Source organism: Lissotriton helveticus, chromosome 7, assembly GCF_964261635.1.
Source record: "Lissotriton helveticus chromosome 7, aLisHel1.1, whole genome shotgun sequence".
Classification (NCBI taxonomy): Eukaryota; Metazoa; Chordata; class Amphibia; order Caudata; family Salamandridae; genus Lissotriton; species Lissotriton helveticus.
The window spans coordinates 1,574,897,406-1,574,920,243 of record NC_136068.1 but is presented as its reverse complement, the minus strand read 5'-3'; the positions used below and the strand labels follow the sequence as shown (position 1 = coordinate 1,574,920,243).

Below are 22,838 nucleotides of genomic sequence, written 5' to 3'. Positions count from 1 at the left end.
ACGAAGGGAACAGGAAGAAAAAGATGAGTAATGCCTTAAGGAAGAAATTTACAACAGGGATGTGAAAATAAGCGCCCTGCAAGTCAAACGCTGCCATCCAGTCTCCAGGGTCGAGAGCAGACAGGACCTGAGCCAGTGTGAACATCTAGAACTTCTCCTTCTGGAGGAAGCGGTTGACGTTCCCGAGATCCAAGATAGGACGTAGGCCCTTGCCCTTCTTGGGCACCAGAAAGTAGTGGAAATAACAACCATGACCTACTTCTCTGAAGTGAATTTTATAATCAATAAATCACTCTGCATGGCTTGTGTGCCTATGGCTTGGAAACATGCCTTGATTCTTCCCTTAATAAAGAAACACTCTCTGGACCCTTCATTGCCAGTAAATTACCGCCCTATTTCATTGCTTCCTAGTCTGGCGAAAATCTGCTAAAAGGCTGTTACTTTTCAACTCACCAATTTTGTTGAGGATGAAAATAGGCTTCATCCGGCTCAGTTGGGCTTCCGTGCTGTGCATAGCACGGAATCAGCGCTACTGGAGGTCACTGAGGCTATTAGGGCGTGTTTGGATGCCGGTGGGAGAGCAGCATTGGTTATGCTTGATCTCTCGGCGGCATTCAACACTGTCCCTCATGCCTTGCTTCTTAATCGTCTATCCGCATTGGTATCTCTGGCAGTGCCCTGCAATGGATCGGCTCCTTTTTGGAGGGCCAGCAGAAGCAGGTCTGGCTTCCACCGTGTGCCTCTGTGTCCATGCCTGTGACTACTGGCGTGCCGCAGGGTTCATCACTTAGCCCCCTCCTGTTTAACATCTACGTGACTCCGCTGGTGGCTCTGGCGGAGTCACTGGGGGCTAAGGTTCTGGCATACGCTGATGATACACAGCTGCTGTTTACTTGGCCCAAGGGGGAAGTCTCCGTGGAGATGGCCCAACACTGCCTTTCTTCAATCTTCCATTGGTTGGCCATGGCCCAGCTGAAATGCAATGAGGGATAGTCCAAGGTTCTGTTGTTTGGCTCCTTTCCCTCGGACTTCAGAGAAAGGCTTTGGCCTCCAGGCTTCCCTCGTCCCTCTGAAAGAGCTGGAGCCATTAAATATCTTGGCGTCTGGTTTGACGAAAACTTGAACTTCACAACGCATGTAAAGAAACTATCTGGAACCTGTTTTGGCTTGCTCAAGAGTTTGAGGAAGCTTCTTCCTTTCTTGCCTAGCACTTCTAGAAGTTGGTGGTAATTTGCGAATCCTTAATGGCATTTTTTGAATATTTTTTGTTTGATACATTGCATTTAAGGAATCGCAAAATTTGCGATTCCTTAAGTGCAATCGTAAAATAAGGAATTGCAAATTTTGCTATTCCTTATTTTGCATCAAACATGTTTGATACATACCCTTTGCGAATGCTAATTAGCTTGATACATATGGCCCCGAGTCCCAAGCTGGAGGAAGAAAACATTTCCTTCCCAAGGTGGTCCAGCTTTTTGGATTCCCTATTAGGTGGTGCTTTAGGGAATTATTCCTCACTTATTCCCCATTATTCTCTCCCGCTCCCCGAAGCAAAATAGCTTAAAAAAAACACACTCCATGCTCGCAGAATGAACCATGTGATGTTGAAACTAGTACAAATGAAATCGCAGCAGCCATATTGACAGATATTGATATTGTTACATGTTGATATTACTGCATATTCTATATTTCTCGTTTCCTTCCAGGTACTGATATAAATCATTATCGTACAAACCTCAAAAGTGGTGAGTAATCCACGTATTCATTATTAGGAGCCACAAACGGCTCTTAAATTATTGGTCCTGATGAAAGCCTCTAGAGATACCAGAAGGCTGAAACATGTCGATCTTATCCCCCAGTGCGTAAGGCTAGTAAATAGGCCTACAGACGCACATTCCTGTTTTTATCCTTCCTGTACCTGTGATTTGTAGAATAAAATACGAGAATCTTGGTATAAGGAATTTTAATACTTTCACCCACCGGAGCACAAGCACACCCTCCTTTTTTTTTATTTCTGACCACTACTGTCACACCAGTTGGTCTTCCTCCATGTGGAGGTCAGCTTACCATACTAAGGAAAAGACCCTATGATAATGCTGTTGCGACACTGAATGGCGGAGAACCAAGATATACCGCCGTACGCCTGTGTTCGCATATGAAGGTTTTTTACTAAGATAGCCCGCTCCATGTTATCATAGATCCTGGAAACACAGGACAAGTGGTTCATTCTCCCCCATTGATTTTTTACTCTAGCTTAAGGAAGCAGAATGAACTATAATTCTTTTTCCTTCACCATTGATTTTTGAGGGCTTTAGGGAATGCACCTTTGGACATGGAGGCTTGGACCACCAAGCTCTCGGGGGTGGGGTGTTGGGAGAGGAAAGTGGGGTTGTCTGGGGTCGGGCGGTGGCGTTGGGCAATCATCCAATCCACAGGAGCCCCTTTGTTGGGCCTGGACCAGGTGCCCAAAAGGTTGTCGGTTAGGGCTTCATTAAACGGCAACAGGGGCTCCAAAGAGCTTGCTGCCGGTTGAAGCACCTCTGTCAGGAGGTTAGTCCTGACCGCCACTGCAGGTAGCTCAAAGTTGATAGCCTCGGCTACCCTACACAACACCACTGCGTAAGACACTCCCTCCTCCGTAGCCACAGTAGGAGGAGACAACATGCCAAGGTCTGGTGAGGTATCCAGACCACTGGCTTCCAACAGTTCCTCTCTCCAGTCCGGTTCGCAACCCAACTGGTCGGACCCCTCCCAGTCCTCCTCACCCTCCTCAGGTTGCCAATCTGGCTTGAAAGAACCAGAGTAGAACAGGGGCACAAAAGTACCCGTCGGTGCCCGATCTGGCGTCTGTCGACGTCGGTCCGACTCCTTGTCGAGGTCGGGGTGGTGGCCGGGGTCGACAACGGCTGGGGACACAACCGGCGTTGGCTACGGACTTGGTGCCGGTGGAATCGGCACCGGTGTAGGTGTTATGAGGTCGACCGGCGCCGATCGTATCCAGGCCTGGATCCAAGGGGACCCTGCGGCGCAAGAGTCGCAGCCGCCGGCATCGAAGCCCAGGGCCCCCAGCTGAATCTGCGGGGCCCAAAGGCGCGCCGGCGGAGTCGGGCTGCCCAGAGATGGCATGCATCACTTCGTAGAAACTCCGAAGCTGGGCAGGGGTCGATCCGGGTCCCTGAAAGGGAAGGAAACTCAGAGTCGACCCTTCGGGCTACGCAACCTGAGCCGCGGGAGGGGCACCATGCGTATCCCTCGTCGCGTTGGCCAACGGACGGGGAGAAGTGGAAGAGCGATGATACTTCTTTGACTTTTTCTTGTGCTTCGACTTACCTGAGGAGTACGAAAACTTCAAAGGCGACTGGTGGTGGTGGCTCCGCAATGAGTCCCTTGACCTCCCGTGAGATCAGGACCTTGAACGGCGTGGACCCGACTGCAGGGCCTCGGAAAGCTTTAGGGCCCGATCCCGCAAAGACTTCGGATTCATGGTCCGGCAGTCGGAACACGATTTAGAGTTGTGGTCGTGTGCCAATCTAAACAGGCACACGTGGTGCAGAACCGTCACCGGCATCAACTGTCGGCAGGAGCCGCAAGCCTTGAAACCGGGCATCCCTATGCGCACCAGGAGTCAAGGACTCAAAATGGTGTCGACAAAAGTCAAACAAAAAGTAAGTCAAGAAGTGACTGGAAGTACTGCCAGATCTGCGCTGGCTAGCGAGGAAAAAGAAAGAACTGATGTCAGCGCGCAGGGGCGACACCCAAGTAGCTGCCGCAATGTCATCCTGGCAACCACCACATCAACGACGAACGCGGAGCCGACCGACGCCACCTTTCGACGCGCAGGGGTACTGCTGACAAACAAATTCTCCGGATCCAGTCTGACGCCTGGGGGTAATTCACAAGGTAAGGAATCTATAACTAATTGTCTCTTTCGGATTTAAGTTATATGGAGCTGGCTTCCTGAATAATTGTGTAAGCACGGAGCGTTTAAGCCTGTGGAGGTGTATGACGTAATGGTAAACAAAGGAAATGCAGATAGAGTTATGACTAAAAGTGACGTCCTTGAAGCTGAGCACTGAGGGAGAAAGTTAGAGATTCAAGCATTTTCCACATCGTTTTGGAGAAAGTCCCACTGCATGCTCAGCACACACTGCCTAGTGACTTGAGCCTGTGGTTGGATTGCCAATGGGGGATTCAGTTTGCGGGTAGTGAGGTACTGTCACCCCAGATATGTTATCCTAGACATGTGTGTTGGGATGGCAACCTGTTTCACTGGTAAGATGGACGTTTTGACCCGATCACCAATTTGAGCTACAAAACCTCCCACCACAAAAGATACACCTCCTTCGCAAAATGACATGGGCTGATACCAAATGTAACTGAAGTACAGACCACTGGGCATATGCCGGAAAGGGGTCTCACCCAGCCAAGCCAATGGCTGAATAGGGCTGACCAAAACTCTTGTAGTGTTATGTTATGACATGAGTAATTGCAAGAAAATTAAAATAAACAAGAAAGGGGGCTACTTGCTTATGTTATGATTTATTGTTTTGATTATTCAACGTAAAAATATAAACAAAAAAGAAAGAAGAAGTGGGGTAAGTGGCGGGGTAAGAGAACGGGGTTATGCAAACAATAGAAGGGGGAAGTAAAACAATAGCTGAAATGGTTAAGAGGAAGAGGAGGGTAGCGGCAAATATGGATTTTTTTACATGCAGAGAAAAAATAGGCAACATGAGTCGGAAGAAATAGGATCAGAGTGATATCGGAGCAATTCAAACTTGATAAACATAATTTTAAAATAAATACGTTGTGAAGTGGGTCAATGCAATTTAGCCTAACAAAACTTCAAGGGAAATAGTTTGTCAGATAAAACCCTGATATTCCTCAGTATAATCCACAATTTCACAGGACTTAAGTTGGTGATGTACGCACCTTTGATAAAGGCAAGACATGAAACACTGAAATGTTCTTTTGAATAAAACTTGAGCACTCACCTTGTTGCTGCACTCACATCTTGAGATCCCATGCTCTCTTGCTCCAGAAAGGCAGGGAACAGTACCTAAAATAAATCAACCATTTAGTGTTTATTGCAGAAATAGCAAGTCTAAGCAGAACTATATTTAATAACTCCACTGTGATTTGAAATCTTTGTAGGCACAAGTAAAGGACAAGTTACTTACCTTTGGTAACGCCTTATCTGTTACAGAAATGATCTAACTTCAGATTCCTTACCTTTAAATTTCCCAGGCGTCAGACTGGATCCGGAAGAATTTTTTTCGAACAATACCTCTGCGTACCGGTAGGTGGAGCTGTTGGCTCTATGTGGCGTCGTCGACATCGTCCGCGTCATCCATGTCACCTATATAGGCACAACCATGGCGTGCTGACATCTGTTACTTTTCATGATTTTCCATGCCAGAAATGCGGGCCATGATGTGAAAGGACATTGGTGTATTTCTGAACAATTAGGGCCCTGAAAAGGATAAGCCCTGACCCTAGAAACCTATCCACAGAGTGGGGAGAAGGGTGGGTCAATAAGAAATCTGTGGCTAGATCATGTTAATGTTAACTAGACTTATATAGCGTGCAGCTGCCACAGCAAAGAGGCGTCCCGGCACTAACAGCAGAGGAACGGTGGGCCCGATTCGCAGAACTAACTTAAGACAAAGTCCTAAACTTACTACCATTAAGGTATTCACAGAAGGCACTTACTCATTTTGGTATTCACAGAAGGCACTTACTCATTTCGGTATTCACAGAAGTTAGGAGTCCTAACTTTAGGACTCCTAAATGCCTTCTGTGAATACCGAAAATCTTAAAGTTAGGATTTTTCTCAGTTTAGGAGTCCTAAACCATGACCATGACCTACTTCTGGTACAGTGACCCTTTCGATAGCTCCCTTGGCCAAGAGAGCTGCAACTTCCTGGCAGAGAAAGGCCAAGTGATCCTCCGACATGCGATGGAAGGATGGTGGCATGGAGGGAGGGGTAATCTCAAAGGGGAGGGAGTAACCCCTTCAGACTATCTGTAAAATCCACCTGTCCGACCTGATGTTTGCCAGTGGGGAGGTGATGACGAATCCTACTGACCTCTGGTGGTGCTGAAAGGTCAGACTACGAGGGCTTGGAGGCTGCTGCAGGGCGGTTATGGGTGGACTGGCCCGCCAGCTGGCCCCTAAGACCTGCATCGCTGGGTTTCTCATCCGCAGTCACACAGAGGCTGGGTAGCTTGCATGGGCTGGTGGCTGGACTACGGTGAGCGTGGTAGGGCACCCTTACCGTAGCCACAAAAGGGGCAAAAGGAAGCAGACTGCGTGGGGCAAGAGGCTGCTGCAAGACCCAAGGATCTGGCCGTGGCCCTAGAATCCTTGAAGCGTTCAAGTGCCGAGTCTGCCTTGTCACTGAAAAGGTGATGGCCATCAAAGGACATGTCCAGTAAGGTGGATTGGACATCCCCAGAGAAACCAGGCATAGTGCCTCAAGGCTACTGACGTGGAAACCGTTCTGTCCAGAGAGTCGGCGGTATCCAGCCCATATCTGATGGTGTACTTAGCTGTTCCATACCCTCTGCCACTGGGCGGGTGAGAACGGCCCGGGCCTCCTCCAGGCATGGTGGCAGTACTTGTGCAACCGTATGCCACACCATATGGGTATAACGGCCCATGAGGAATGGAAGCAGCTATTTCTTGTCTGGAAAGACTCTATTTCCACCCGGCCCTCAGTTTTGGAAATTGAGTATCACCTACAAGTTAAGTGACAGGATGAGGACCTTTAAAAAAAAAAACGTCCCAAGAGGTATGCAGTGCTCACCTACCGCACCGCAGCACTAAGCTGGCGGAAAAAACCATCTTCTTCCCAAGGTGGCCCAGCTTCTTGAATTCCCTATCTGGGGGAGCAGTAGGGAATGCACTCTTAGAGGACGAGGCTTGGACCACCAAGCTCTCGGGTCGGATGTTGGGTGAGGGAAAGTGGGTCACAAGGGGCCGGGCGGTGGCTTCGAGCAACTATCCTGTCCACAGGAGCCCCTGTGCTGGGCTTGGGTCAAGTGCCCAGAAGGACGTTGGTGAGGTCTTCATTAAAAGGCAGAAGGCGCTCTGAAGAGGCTGCTGCCGGTTGAAGCACCTCCTTCAGGAGGGTAGTCTTGACTGCCACAGTAGGAAGCTCAAGGCCCAAGGCCTCAGCCGCCCTATGCAACACCACTGCGTAGGAAGCTCCCTCCTTCGTAGCCACGGTAGGGAAGGAGAGCATACCAAGGTCTGGGTAGGTATCCAGACCACTCACATCACCCAGTTCCTCTCGCCAGTCCGGCTCTTCAAGCTGGTCAGCCAAAGTGTCCACAGTCCCCTCCCAGTTTTCCTTACCCTCCTCTGGTTGCCACTCAGGGCGGTAAGGGACACCAGTAATGAACAGGGGTACTAAAGTAGTTTCCAGCGCCAGTCCCGTCGTCGACCGATGTTGGTCTGGTGACATGTCCTGGCCCCAAATGTCTGAAGACACCAAGGAGTTTTTTCGCTCCTGTTTCACCTGCCAAGCCAGTGGTAAGTCAGTAGGCACTACAAAAGCCCCTTTAATCCCACTACCAGTGTCTCCCTTTGGGAGGATAGAGAGATTGACACTGTATGCCCCTTAAACACTCCAACAGCATCTGGACATAGTTTTAGAGGTGGTGGACGCTAGATGTACGAGTTACATACCTTCGGTAACAATGTATCTAGTAGATTCTAGCCGCAGATTCTTTCACGTAGAATTATCCCCAGGCGTGAGACTGGATCCGGAAAACTTTTCTGCCACAGCATCCATGCGTGCCGGGGGTGACACCACGCGACCACCAGGCGTCGTCTGCGTACGTGACGTCAGCGAGGTCACATAAGAACCTCCCCGGCGCGCATACGGTAGTTTTCTTTAGAAAACTTTTCCGCACCATAACACAGAATCACCAGATAAAAAACTGTGGAAGCATGGGAACAGTGTGCGAAAAGCAGAAAATATGGAAAGAAACGGTGACTAACAACACCACCCAAAGGAGTTCCACACCATAGAACCCACGGCAGGGAAGAAAAAGAGAAGAAGAAACACTCAGTGCCCTGTCGCAACCACCCTGCCAACACATAGACAGCCTCCCACCCCTGTGCCCCGGAGGCAAAGAACATGCGTAAGGACATGGTGCACATAGGAACCCTCCACCCCCATCCTGAGTAAGGAAAGGAACCAGTCCCAACACAGACAGGGACCCCACCCCTCCAAGCCACCCCAACAAAAAGAGCAACCAAGGCGAGACATGACCAAATTACCCCTAATCAGAAGATAGCAATGGAAGGAAGGGAGGGAGGACAGGGATAAAAGGAAACCCCCCCAACCGGAAGTAGCCAGGGCAGAAGGGCACCGAACACTTGGACCTCATCCTTCAAAGAACCAAGGACGAAACAACAGCCCCCAGGCAGAGCCACCCAACAAAAACAAGGATGGCACACACAGGAGATACAGCCCCCACCAGGAGGCGAGTACCGAAGACCAACCTAAGGGTCCTCGCAGAATAGGGGAGGAAGGGAGGGACGAGAGGGAATCTGCAGCTAGAATCGTCTCTACCAGATACATCGTTACGGAAGGTAAGTAACTCGTACATCTGATAGAGACTACTAGCCGCAGATTCCTTCACATAGAATAGATACCCTAGCAAGACCCTCTGGGAAGGAGGGTCTGCGAAAGGACCCCACCAGCCAATACAGAACAGAGGGCCCCAGAGGGAACCAGATCTGTGGACCAGTTAGAACCTCATCCCTGCCAGGGAAGGGAAACCCCCCCAAGCAGACCCCCACCGACCCCCAAAAGGATGTAGGCGGGAGAAGAAGGCTGAAGAGGAACCAAGGGCAAGGTCAGAGAGGCCGAAGCACTCCACTGCCCGACAAGGCAACACAGCTTCCGCCCCATGCCAAGACAAGAAGGGAGGAAGAAGAAGAAGCCCAGAAGACCCAAGGAAGCAAGAAAAAGAAGGCAATCCCACTCCAGGTGGAGAACAACCTGCCAGCCAGAACAGCGCTGGCAAGCAAAAGCTGCCAGAAGCAAGAAGAACAGCCTGAGGCCCCTGGAGGGCCGAGTAGGCAGCGCCTGGCAAGGGAGAACATAGGATCATCCCAGATCTCAGGGCAGGAGCAGGGAGAGGAGGAGATGCCCAGGCACACCACTACGAGTAGCCGCACACACGACCTCAAGGAGCAAAGCAACCTACACAAACGCCATGGAGAAACAGGCACCGAAGGCGACCAGAACCCTCCAGCAGAGCGCAAGCCATATGACAGCTACCACTAGCCCACCAATGGTACGATAAGTCCCACAATATGGGAACCCTATTTGGAAGAACTTCCACAGCAGAGGAAAAAACAAAGAGCCAGGGGAAACAAAACACCCCCTTGAAAGGCTTGACAAGCAGCCCAAGCAAGCAGAAGGCCTAATCTCAGGCCCAAGTCTGTGCAAGAATTCCAAACACACTTAATCAACAAAAGGGGCCATCCAGCAGCCAACAACATCAAAGTACCAAGGAAGGACGCAATGGCCAGAAACACACTCCACAACCAGAACAATTAGCCTAAGAAGGCCCAGAATCAACCCGACTTAGGAGTCACTGAGGAGGGGACGGAGGAGGAGGAGAGTAAGGCGGAGGAGGAGGAGGACGGAGCCCTGCCAAGAGCCTCTGGATGGCAGAGTCGGCCGGGGCATGGAACAACAGGCTGCCATCAAATGGAAGGTCGATGAGTTGCTCCCGAATATTCTCATCCATCCCAAAGCCAAGCATGGCGACAGAGAGCGACGAAGAAGCCATGGGCGGCCCAGCACCTCTGAGATGTCGAGAGCGGAGCGGAGAATAAACACCGCAAGCTCCCGGCCATCCAACGCATGATGCCGTAAGTCCACCTGACCACCCTCCTGGGATGCTGCGGAGCTCAGAGACTCAGTCGAGTTCCATAAACAGGAGGAGGCCCGAGCCAGCACACACAAGGTGTTCAGGGCCGCAGGGCAGCGCTGGTCGAGGTGAACATGTTGCACCCCCAAGAGTCCAGCCAGCGAGCCTCACGGGATGGCGGAGTCAGCAGCGGCAGCAGGGAGGTAAAAGCAGTCTGTAAAAGAGGACTGGAGGTAGAGGGGAGGAGGGAAAGGCACGACGGACCACGTGGCGCCAGGAGATGCCGATGCAGAAGATGTTGAGGAACCGGGTCCCCTGAGGCAGGACACCTTCAAGCCCCCGTCAAGGAAGAAAAGAGGGACCCCTCAAAGGGAAGCAAGATCTCCCTCCCACCAGAGCCCTGGGGGAGGACCTCCAATAGATGGTCCACCGGGAAGTGAGCCACCAGGTCACCCATACGCAGGATGCCCACAGCCGTGGACACTGCATGAGTGAAGGCCGCACCCGCCTCCATAGGGCCCAGCGGTGGGGAAAGCAGCTCCTCCATGGGCGGCGGCTGCATACTATGGCGGCCGTCCCGAGGCCAAGCGGAATGGGCAAGTCAGAAAGTCAGAAGTCAGAAGGAGCCGAAGAATGAGGGACCTGTCGCTCCTCCGACGAACACCTCTGCCTCAGGAAGGGCGGGGAGCCGCCCTTCGACGCCGGTGAAAAAGACACTACATGGGGACCAGTCTCCGGGGAGGACGATACCAAAATACAGGCCACCTACGGAGAAGAAGGAGCGTCCAAAGACGAATCTGCGGTATGATCCCTGTGCTGAGCCGTAGAGTCCACAGCCTGAGACAGATTGTTGCCCCAGCCGGCGTCGCCGGACAAGGTTCCTCCAAGTCACCCCGCATCGGAGACCAGAGCGGAGGCTGGAGCGTAGCTGGAGTCGAACCTGCCCCAGGGCGGCGCCGAACCGGTGCCGACCAGACCCCCGTCGAGGTAGCCACCTGTGTGGGGGAACGAGACGGGCTTGGGAGTGGCACGAAGACCTCGGCCAGCCGCGGCCCAGAATGAGTGGTAGATCGCTCAGCAAACCATGAGGCAATGCCAGGGACAGTTCAACCTCCGACTCGAGCCCCGGCGACCTCCCGCGACACAACAGGGACTTCTGCTGGAGTTTATGGCGAGGCAGAGACGCAGTGGTCTGAAGGAGGTGCCCCAGGGGAGCCGCATCCAAACAGCACCACATCCTCCAAGCCTGTATCCGAACCAGTCGGTGCCGGGCCAGAGACACCGGCACCGCTACGGCGGGCCCTGCACGAGGCGAGGGGTCTGCCGACGCCCCAGGAGGGGAGGGAGGGGTAGACGCCAGTGAGGCCTGCAAAGCTGCCGCGTATGTCTCCATTTGGACTCTAGACGCCCCAACACCAGGAAACGGTGGATAGGACGACACGCGGGGCCGCATCACACGCGGAGGGTCCATGCCCCCGGAAGGCCGGAACCCAGCCCCCGGGGACAAACAGCGACACTTACCCACCGGGGAGCGACGCTCACGTGACATCTGAAAAAGGGCGCGGACGACGACCTCGGCCGAACCTGAAGCCGTACGCCAAAGCAGACCGAGGGGAGGACGTTGACCTGGAGAGATGCGCTGAGAGAAGTTTCCAGCGGCGCTCCTGCCGCAACTTCGGCTTCAACTGCTGACAGGCCTCGCAGTCGGTGGTGCTGTGATCCTCCCCAAAACACCACAAACGGGTCTGTCGCCGACATAAGACACCCCCAAAATATAGAAGTTTTGAAGCCCGAAGGCATTCGCACACTGTTCCAACAAAAGAATGAAAAAAAAGGGCCGGAAACAGGCCCGTAGCTGACGTAGGTGCGCCGGGGCGGGTCTTATGTGACCTCGCTGACGTCACGTACGTGGACGACGCCTGGGCGGAGTCGCATGGTGTCGCCCGCCCTGGCGTGCAGGGATGCTATGGCAGAAAAGGTTTCCGGATTCAGTCTCACACCTGGGGATAATTCTATGTGAAGGAATCTGCGGCTAGTAGTCTCTATCAGATATCTAGAGGCTATTCCCCTTGGGACCACTACAGCTCCTGTGGTAGCCAGAGCACTCCTAATAATAAAATAATAAAATAATAGGGGCATTTATAGAGCGCTGAGTTACGCACACCGGCGTGTCCCCGCGCTGACAGTGGGAGGGGCAGATAAAACAGGGAAAAGCTACCAGGCAGACTATTATCTGGCAAAGAGGAAGGTTTTTAGTTTAGCACGAAACCTTGTTTCTGCTGGTTCCAAGCGAAGGTCTACTGGGAGTTTGTTCCAGTACTTTTTCGCCAAATACCTAAAAGATCTACCTCCCATACGAGCTTTCTTCACCATGGGGATCCTCAGCAGTCCCCCACCCGCAGATCTGAGCGCTCGGGCAGGTTCGTAAGCTTCAATCAGTTTCTGCAGTGGTCGAGGTGCCCTGTCATTCAGAATTCGATGACAGGTGCAAAGAGCCTTGTACTTGACTCTGCTCTTCACAGGGAGCCAATGTAGCTTCTGCAGGGCCACCTTCGAGGGCGCCCTTTTGGGCAGCCTGAGGATCAGGCGTGCTGCCGCATTTTGCAGCACTTGAAGTCGCCCAACAGCTTTCCCCGGTGCCCCCAAGTACAGCAGGTTCGCATAGTCCAGCCTTGCGGTCACCAGAGCGTGTACTAGGGTTTTACGGGCCTCCATCGGCAGTAAGTCAAGAACTTTCCTCAGCCTCTTCAAGACCCCAAAACACACGCCTACCACACGGTTGATCTGGGGCCCAAAAGTGAGGCCCGCGTCGAACCAGACCCCTAGATTTTTTGCCTCCTGACAAGGGGTGGGAATTGATCCCAGACAGGGCGGCCACCATGCAGACGACCAAGCAGACTGGGCTCTCCCCACCACCAGCACCTCTGTCTTGCTACCGTTGAGTTTTAAACAATTCCTGGCCATCCAATCGGCAAGATCTTTCATGCACGATCGGAAGCCATCCGCAGCAAGACAGGGCGCCTGCGACAGGGAGATGACCAGTTGCGTATCATCTGCATAAGATACAATTTGGAGACCATGATTCTCCACAATAGAGGCAACAGGCGCTACATACAAATTAAAAAGGGTCGGGCTCAGAGCCGAGCCCTGGGGCACTCCTTTGCCCAGTGATACCCCCTTAGAGTAGTAGTCGCCCTGCCTCACTCGGAAGCTTCTTCCTGTTAGGAATGCCTGGATCCACCTCAGCGCAGTGCCAGCGATGCCACCTCTGTTCAGACACTGCAGCAAGATGGAATGTGCTACAGTGTCGAACGCCGCGCTGAGGTCTAGCAGGATCATGGCCATAGTTTGCCCTTCATCTACACCCTGTCTCAGATGTTCTGTGGCCATGAGAAGGGCGGACTCCATAGAGTGGCGTGGTCTAAAGCCGAACTGCGTCGCATGGAGCAATCCCGCCTCATCCACATGTTCCATAATTTGGGTGTTAACCACCTTCTCTGCCACTTTGGACAGATAAGGCAGGAGTGAGATGGGCCTCAGATTTTCTAGCACCTCAAAGCTGATATGGGATTTCTTCCGGAGAGGGAGCACCACTGCCTGTTTCCACCCCTTAGGTAGCATGCCAGACTTAAAGGAGGTATCGAGGACATGCCTTATATATGGCTCCAGGACTCCAAGCTGTCCCTCAGCCGTTTAGGGGACACCGGGTCCAAAGGGGAGCCAGATTTTATAGAGAGACACACCCTGACTAGCTCTTCTGGAGGGGGAGTACTAAAACTTAGGAGGGTCCCCGGAATCTCCGAGCCCTCCGATATTACCTCAGACTCAACCCCTGTGGGGAGAGGGTTTAAGAAAGTCGAATAAATTTTCTCGACCTTAGTCGAGAAGTATTCGGCGATGCGATCGCATCGTTCCGTCGAACAGCTCTCAGGGTCCGCAGACGAGTCTATAGTAGTCAGAGACTTGTAAATGCAGAAGAGTTCTTTAGCCGAATTTTTTGCCCCTAAGATTTGCCCTGCATAGAAGGCCACCTTCGACTTTTTAATCAGCCTATGATGGAGCCTTCTTTTTTCTAAAAACAGTTCCCTGGCCTGAGAGTCATATGCTACTCTCCACGCTCTTTCAGCTCGCTTGCATTCCGCTTTGGTCCGCCGCAGCTCTCCACTAAACCATGGAGCTGATCTCTCCTTGCGGCCGCACGCAGATGGTCGGCAGAGCGGAGCGGTCTGATCTAGTGCCGCTTAATGCGCCTATTCAAATTAAGAACCGCCAATTCTATGTCCTCGCCTCCTGGCTGGCCTTCCCTACTTAATGCTTCATTAAAATCCTCCACGGAGAATTTTGCCCACTTTCTCCTTAGATAGTTCAGGGGTGCCTGACTATGTTTTGTGGCTTTAATACTAACTATGGAGAATACCACTAAAAAGTGGTCTGTCCAGGGGATTGGCTCAACTGTAGTGACCTCAACCCCTCCCCAGTTAGCAAAAACCGGGTCCAGAAGATGGCCTAGACGATGCGTGGGGCTTGAGAGCTTGAGTTCAAGCTGAAGGGCTTGAATATCCCTACAGAACTCCTTCACTCCTTTGTCCTCAAGGCTGTTCAGATGCAAATTCAAGTCTCCCAGTAGAAGAAATGTATCCCTGCGTAATGCTGCCTCTGTTGTGCTCTCCAACAGACTCTCCCTAAATTTGATACAGGACCCAGGGGCTCTATATATGAGAAAGCCTTTAATCGTCATACCCCCATTAACTTGTATAGTGAAAGCTCCAGCCTCACTCTCAGCAATCGGGGTGGAATATTTTCCAGAGATGGGTTCCCTAAGGAGTTCTTGTCCAACAGAGAGACTAACTTCACGTCTAGCTACATCAATGCTATGTGGAAGGAGTGTGGCGTTAACTATAAGTTCACCACACCCTATCATCCACAAGGCAATGAGCTTGTTGAGAGGTCCAACAAGACCCTCAAAGGTATGATCATGGGACTCCCAGAAAAGCAGAGGCGAAAATGGGATGTCTTACTACCTTGCCTTCTCTTTGCCTACAAAGAGGTCCCTCAGAAAGGGGTGGTCTGTGTGGACATCCAGTTAGGGGTCCATTATATCTAGTTTAAGAAGCATGGGAGCAACCTCTCAGGCCTCCTAAACAGCACATTGTAGACTATGTACTTAACCTGCGTTCTCGCATGGCTGAGTACATGAAGAACGCCAGAAAAAACCTTGAGGTCAGCCAGGAACTTAAGAAAGCTTGGCATGACCAAAAGGCTGTACTGACTGTTTACCAGCCAAGACAGAAAGTGTAGGTGTTGGAGCCTGTGGCCCCAGCAGCTCTCCAAGACAAGTAGAGTGGCCCTCACACTATAGTAGAAAAGGAAGGTGAGCTTGCCTGTGAAAAGCAAAATTTACACACAGCCTGAGCATGTCAGAGATTGCATTAGGGCCGCGTCCAAACGATGCAGGAGTTGGGGGGTCACTGAGCCTTCAGATGGCCCTTGGACTAATCCTGTAATGACCGTCAGGGCTGTAAAGACGAAGTCTAGTGGTCTTAACGACCTAGACGAAACACGTGTTGGCGGTGGTTGTGGTTTTTCTCTTGTTAATATATGAAGATTGGACTCTATCAATTGAATGAAAGAAAAATCTTTTCATGAAGAATAAAATGAGGAGCACCTAAAATATTGGGACTTGATATCTCGAACTCATTTGAACTTTTTCCAGCTCAGGATCTTGTGCATGTTTGTATTGGTTAACTGTGGCCCCTCGGTGTCGCAGGTTTTGATTCTGGTGGGGTGACCAGAATCTGATCCTTGGAGCTTACTAAATATTGTGATTGTACTTATTTTTCTTTCCCAGCGCATGTTATCCCCTGTTCACCCCTCATTTTGCTGTTGCTGTTTTGTGTACTTGGGTCACCTTGTAGGTTGAGGCCAAATTCAACTATTGGAGAACAAATTCCAGACAATAATGGACTGGGTTGCTCCCACTACCCAGACTCAGATCAGAGCTTTCTTGGGCTTACTGGGTACTACAGGCGGTTTGGTAAGGGATGTGGGTCCACTATGACTCCCCTTAATGATCTCACCTCCAAAGAATGCCTAAGAAAGTTCCGTGGACTGTTAGGCATTCGATGAATTGAAGCAAGCCATGTGCTCTGCTCCAATTCTGCAAAGTCCTGACTACTCCATACCATTTATTGTCCAGACAGATGCTTCTGAGATTGGGATAGGTGAAGTGTTATTAAAAATTAATGCAGAGGGCCAAGATCAACCAGTAGCTTTAATCAGCAAAAGGTTGACCCCCAGGGAGAAGCCTTGGTCAGCTATTGAGAGGGAGGCCGTTGTTGTGGTCTGGGTCTTTAATAAGTTGAGGCCATATATGTTTGGCACTCAATTCATTGTTCAGACAGATCATAAGCCCCACTTATGACTTAAACAGATGAAGTGTGAAAACCACAACCTTTTGAGGTGGTCCATTTACCACAGGGGGTGGGGTTTTCAGTTGAACATAGACCTGGGAGTAACCATGCCAACACAGATGGACTGTCCAGATATTTCCACTTAGAAAATGAAGACTCAACTGGGCAAGGTTAGTCTCATGTCCTTACATTTGGGGGGAGTGCGGGATTAGTAGGAAAGTAGGATCTGCTTTCATGGTTATCCCCACTTTTTACCTGGTGTCAGTGTGGTTTGACTGTAGTCTGCTCGGATCCTGCTAATGAGGACCCCAGCAACTGTGCTCTCTCCCCTGAATTGGCTCTGGTAAGTATGTTGCTAAATCCACAATTGGCTATTGGTGTACCCTTATAAGACCCTATTACATGGTACTGTGGTACCCAGGGGATAGGTACACCGGGGGTCTCCAATGGGTTGTAGCATGTATAGTGCCACCCATGGAGTCCACTTAAACTGTGTGAGTTGGTGCTTGCACCTCTCACAACAGATATATTTCCTTATATCTGATGTCACTACTCTAAAAACCTCCAAGTCACCCCTATGGTAGGAACTTCAGTCTTAAGGGCAGGGTGCTTGGTTATAAGCATGAGGGTGCCCCTGCATGAGCAGGACACTCCTACAAACCCCAGAGTCAATTCTCCAGGCTTTGTAAGTGAGGTCAGCCATTTTAAGATAAATAGTGGACATCAGTCATTATGAGATGTCTAACTATGTCATGGCTACACAAAACCTGGTCGTGTTTGGTATCCAACATGTTGGAATCATACACCAACACCAATTCCGTTGCTGGAAGTATGATCGCATGTACTAGGGGGATCCTGAGGGGATCCCCTGTATTCCCGGTAACAGCCCTTCAAGGTCTACCAGCAAACTAGTGCTGCTGCAGTTCACAGACACGTTTTTGCCCTCCTGGTGCTAAGCTCAAACAGGGTTTCCTGTCACAAGAAGGAGTGACCACCTCACAGATAGAACTTAAAGTATTGTACTGGGGCGGGGGCACTTTTCAGCACTCACCAGACTGCATTGAAGGGAACATATGGTACACTCCTTGCATACTCCGGTTTGAGCCAGTTCAGGAACCCTTGGTTCCCTCTCTGTCACAAAAGTGGGCAAAGGACAGGCCCTTCTCTAGGTGGGACCATAGAGTCATTCCAACGTTTCCCTAGGAGTACTTAAGGGCTACCCCTGTGGGTGGGTCCTCAGATTCGTCGTGGAACAAGACTCACCTCTGAAACCAAGACACTCTTCGACCATCTGGACACTTGGAACTGAGACTGCATCAAGGCAGACTCCTGCTGCTCCTGGTCTCCCTATTCTTCAAGTCTTCTGCCTTGTCTGTGTCTGTGCTTCATCCAGGTTTTCCAGAGGACATGTGGACATAAAGAACATCCCAAGTAATCTCTCTTGGAGGGAAGTAGTTACTTCCCAGCATCTGCAGGCATAGCAGCATAGCTGATTGGCCTGCTGCTCCAGTCATCCTACAGACTTTCTGAGGCCCAACAACACAGGTGGTGGTTCTGCAGTTCGAGAGACCTGTCTTCTCTGCAATTTTGAGAACCATATTCCATGTTGGAGCTGCTGGGACCCAACCCCTGAGCACAACGTCGATTTGCAGTTGCCTGGTCATGTTGGCTTAGCACTCCAGAGATTTTTGGGCTACAAGGAGCTCCAGACTCCAGCACCTCATCCCTCGTAGATCAGTGTCCTCACTGCATTTGTTGCACCATGGGTCTCTATCTTTGGTGAGGGGCCTGAGGTCCTCTTGCAACTCCTGTGCCTTTGGCCTATGGGTCCTCTTGAGGGTCTTCATTTGCTTCAGAGGGCTCCCCTGCTTGCTCAGGACCTTCTCCGACTCTCCTACACTGGGTGACTCTCTTGGACCTTGCAGGTCCAAACTGTTGAATCTTTTCGCTTTCCACACCAGTTGCGGCTACCAAGGCTTGTTGGTGCTCCAGCCTGACACTGACCACCTCAACACCGACATCCGAATTGGGACAGCGCGTGCACGGATTCTGGTCTTTCTCAGCATTGCTTGGTCCTCACAGCTGTAGCGATTAGGTCACCGTCTTCACTCCTGAACCTCCTTACATTGGTGGGCAATGTGCGTCCGTGTCTCCTGGTCACCATCAAGTGGCATAGACTCTGTTCCCTCTGGTTCCAGGTTCTCTTCTTCAAGAATACACCCTTGGATTCCACCAGACTCCTTCATAGGCTTCTAGAGGATTCTTCTTCAAAGCCGCCCACTGTAGTCTACGGCACGTTCCGATGTCACTTCGCCAGTATGCGCCCGGCATCCCTGGTGCAGGTAACCTGATTCCTGGGGAATCCACTGGTGGGGTGGCCCTCCAACCTTCTGCTTTCCACAGGGTTTCTTCGGGGGCCTCTGGAAAGAAAATAAGGGCACGATTCACAAAAGTAATCTGAGACAAAATTCTAATTTTACGACTTTCTGTATTCATAAAGGGCATTCAGGAGTAGTTAAGTTAACTTTACGACTTTCGGTATTCACAAAGGGTAACTTAAGTAAAACTTTGTTTAACTGACACAAAATCCTGACTTTACTACTCCTAAATGCCCTTTGTGAATACCGAAAGTCGGAAAGTTAGGAATTTGTCTCAGTTAAACTTAAGTTTTAGTCTTAAGCTTAACTTAAGACCAAAACTTAGGTTTAACTGAGACAAATTCCTAACTTTGCTACTCCTAAATGACCTTTGTGAATACCGAAAATCATAAAGTCAGGATTTTGTCTCAGATTACTTTTGTGAATCGGGACCTGAGTTACTTACCTGTAACTGTGGTTCTTCAGTATTGCAATCTTTCATAGATTCGCATGCTTGACTCTTTTGCCGTTGTCGAGCTGGGAGTCCCCAGTACATCAAAATAGCAATGCAAAGGTAATATAAGGCAGAAACTAGGTCTAAGCCCATTTCATTTTGTTTTTACTTATCTCTATTGTTTTGAAAATTAGACCAAAAGTCAATCCTGAACCAATCAGGACCTCTCACCCTCTAGAACACTCCTGAGAGAACCTTAGACACTCAGATTTTCAAAGCATGTGTGCAAAAGATATAACTCCAAATATCCCTTGATGAGCCTCTCGGGGCAGGAGGGTGGGTCGCATGTGAATCTATGAAAGATTCCAATACTAAAGAACTACAGTTACAGGTAAGTAACTTATTTTCTTACTCCAGTATTGGAACTTTCATAGATTCACATGCTTGAATCAGAGTAGCTTGCAGTAAGCAGCACATCTTTTCTTGTATCTTTCTAAACGTGTCAAATCCATATTGTCAACCTTTAGACGTGTAGATATACCATAAATCATCTTTATTAAAATTGATATTGTTGCGTTCAGAAACCTTTTTACAATTTAAACATAAGTAAGAAATCATAAGGGTAAAAGATAAAGAATATGTACATATCTATATAGATAAAATGTTCGCAGTCTTACGGTAGAAGGAAGGGTGAAAGAGAGACCTCACTGTCACTGAAAAAGGTTACTCAGCACTCCCTGGCCTGCTGCTGGATTACTGTGATCTGCAGCATCCAAACTGTAATGACTGGTGAAGGTGTGGGCACTCTTCCATGTCACAGCTTTGCAGAGGTCCTGGATAGGTACACCAGCAAAAAGAGCAGTAGACGTAGAGTTCGCTCTTATAGAGTGAGCACACAGAGGTTTGCCTGCAAATTGATGGCAATATTGGATTGCACTCGAGATCCAACATGCAATCCCCCTTTTGGATAGAGGATAGCCCTTCCGGGGTGCACTTAAGGACACAAAGATCTTGGTTGATTTGCAAAAGGCTTTGGTGTAGGAGAGTAGGATCTGCTTCTTATAGTTACCCCCACTTTTTGCTGATCTTTCACTGTTTTTCGACTTTGGTCTGGCTTGGGCCCTGCTATCCAGGACCCCAGTCTAGCTGCTTTCTCTCTTAAATGATTGCATGTACTTTAAGTACACCACAGATTGGATTCTGGGACACCCTTATAAGTCCCTAGTATATGGTATACTATAGACCCAGGGCCTAGGTACCCCAGAGGCCTCTCAGGGGCTGCAGCATGTATTATGCTACCCCTGAGAAACCATTCAAAATTACACAACAGATCTGCTACAGAAGCCTTTGTAAGGTGGTGTATGCACCCCTTACTTAGATATATGTTCCCAGCATCTACCTTATATCACTGCACATATAAACCTATCAGTCACCCCTATGGCAGGCCTTATCAATCCTGAAGGCAGGGTGCTGGGTTTTGTGTGAGAGGTTGCCCATGCATGAGCAGGGCCCCTCTGCAGACTTCGGAATCTGTTCTCCGGGGTTGTTCTGTGATGCAGCCAACCATATACTCTTAATTACATTACAACCACACGGTAAATGCTAACTTTGAGATGGCTGCAAGGAAACATGTTGTGTTTGGTGTCAAATACCTTGGAATCATACCTCCACGCCAGTCCTGGCGCAGGAGGTATGATTCCACCCTCCTAGAGGGAGAAATATGACTACACCGGTACACCCGGTACCAGCTTCACAGAAACCTGGCATCACAAAATGGATGCTGCCAGCCACAGACACGCGTCTGCCCTCCTGCTGCTGGATGAAACTCCGGCAGAGGAGGCTGGACAATAGGTTTCCTGTCACAGGGAGGTGTGACCACCTCCCAGACAGGCTTAGAGTATTGGGGCTGGGTGGGTGTACTCCAAGAGTGCTTTGATGTCTGCACTGTGGGCACATTTGGTGTCCCTGTGCATAGTTCAGCTCAAACCGGATGTATGACGTTACAACGCATACTTTTACCACGCATACCTTTACAACGCGGTTTTTACCACGCATACCATTACAACGCATAGCGCTTAGAGGTGCTGGATAGTGGTAAGTATAATTTTCTATTCCAACTCCAGTCCCCGTAGACACTAGGGAAGGTGTTGGACAGAAAATTAAACTTATTCCCTATCCTAGAGCGCCCCCAGCGCAATGCGTTGTAATGGTATGCGTGGTAATACCTGCGTTGTAATGGTAGTGCGTTGTAAAAAATTAGTTGTAAACGTTACATACCGCTCAAACCAGTTACAGGGCACTCAACCCCTGCTCTAGCGTGAAACTGGACAAAGAACTTGGGTGTAACAGACCTCTGTCCTGACCCTCCCATAGGTGGGTCCCCAGAGTTTGTCCAACCCCTTCCTTGGGTATAAAGTAGGAACCCCTGAGTACAGGACTTTAGATTTACCTGGACGAAACTCTGCTACAGAATCCCGTAAATGCAACTATCTACACTTCGTTGGATGATCGAAGAATCTCCCTTGGAGTAAAGGAGTTACTTCCCTGCACGGCAGGTACCAAAGACACATATGTCCGGTTTGCAACTATGCAGCTCCTGAAGGACTCCGAAGACTTTGCAACACAGGAGGTGGGTCTCCAAGCTTCCCCAAGGCCGATCTGTGCTCTCAGCAAACCTGAGATCCAAAGCCCTTGTGGGGACTGTGCAACCCGAACCCCTGCACACTGTGCACATTTTCAGAAGCATATGCTTTTTGGCGATCCCTGAGGCTGTGCTTTGGGCTACTTGTAGTCCAGACCCCGAGCATTGATTCCACTGACGATTACTGGTCTACACTCCCATAGTGTTCCTGGTATTTAGTGATTCCTCTCGCGGTCCCTTCGCGATCCCTTGTCTGTCGACTTGTGAGGCCCTGTGAAGGGTACTGTAACTTTCAATGGGCTTACCTGGTTGTTCCTGACAAGGCCTGACTCTCCATCGCTTGGGGAGTCACCAGGACCTTGCTGGCCCACACCGAAGCCTTTTTACTCTCACCGCGTGAGTTGCTGCTGCCAAGGCTTGTTGGTCTCCGAACCGGACACCGACCCCCCCAGCAATCGACATCCTTTGTGGGACAGCTCACCTGCAGACTCTGGTAGTCGTCGGCGTCTCCTAGCCCCGTGGCAGCGGCGTCAAGCTTCACCTCATCGTACCTGAAACACCCGACATTGGTGGGCCTTGGTCTACCGTACCCCTGGTCACACTGAAGTGACCCAAACTCAGTCCCCTCTGCTTTCAGGTTCTTCACTGCTCCGATCCAGGCTTGGATCACACCGGACACTTTTCCTTTCCACGGCAGCAGCACTTTGCAGCAACTCGCCATTGAAAACAGCAATGATTGCCAACACCATTGGACACCTATGCACCCGGCTACCCTGGGTGAGGTAACATGAGTACTCCGATGCTCACATGGGTGCTGGTCTTAGAACCTTCTAAGTCTAAAAGGGTTTGCTCCAAGTCCTCTCCGAAGTGTCCCTAATCTATAAAATTCTAACTGCGACTTTCCCATAGGATTGTCCGGAGCTCAAGGCTGTGTTCCCACACTGCACGCATCCCCGTGGGGCCCCTGTGTCACTACCTTGGCTGGTTCCCTGGGGACCCAGCAATTCTACATGCTCTAGGCACTGTGTCTAGTCAAGTCGTGGTTCTTATACCACTTTCTTAATATATGGTTTGGTCTC

The 22,838-nt window shown here is 50.4% G+C and overlaps 1 protein-coding gene across 11 annotated transcripts in view; it reads right to left on the bottom strand.

Annotated features, from left to right (window-relative positions):
- Positions 1-22,838, bottom strand: part of KASH5 (KASH domain containing 5) — a 3,089,192-nt gene that overhangs the window by 212,816 nt on the left and 2,853,538 nt on the right. For 8 of the 11 annotated variants that reach the window (XM_078655089.1, XM_078655096.1, XM_078655092.1 and 5 more), the window contains one exon: positions 4,995-5,059. In XM_078655089.1, coding sequence (XP_078511215.1) covers positions 4,995-5,059 — 65 coding nt within the window. Of the gene's footprint in view, positions 1-4,992; positions 5,060-22,838 lie in introns of those variants that run through there. The other 3 variants (XM_078655090.1, XM_078655094.1, XM_078655098.1) reach the window with 1 other exon arrangement.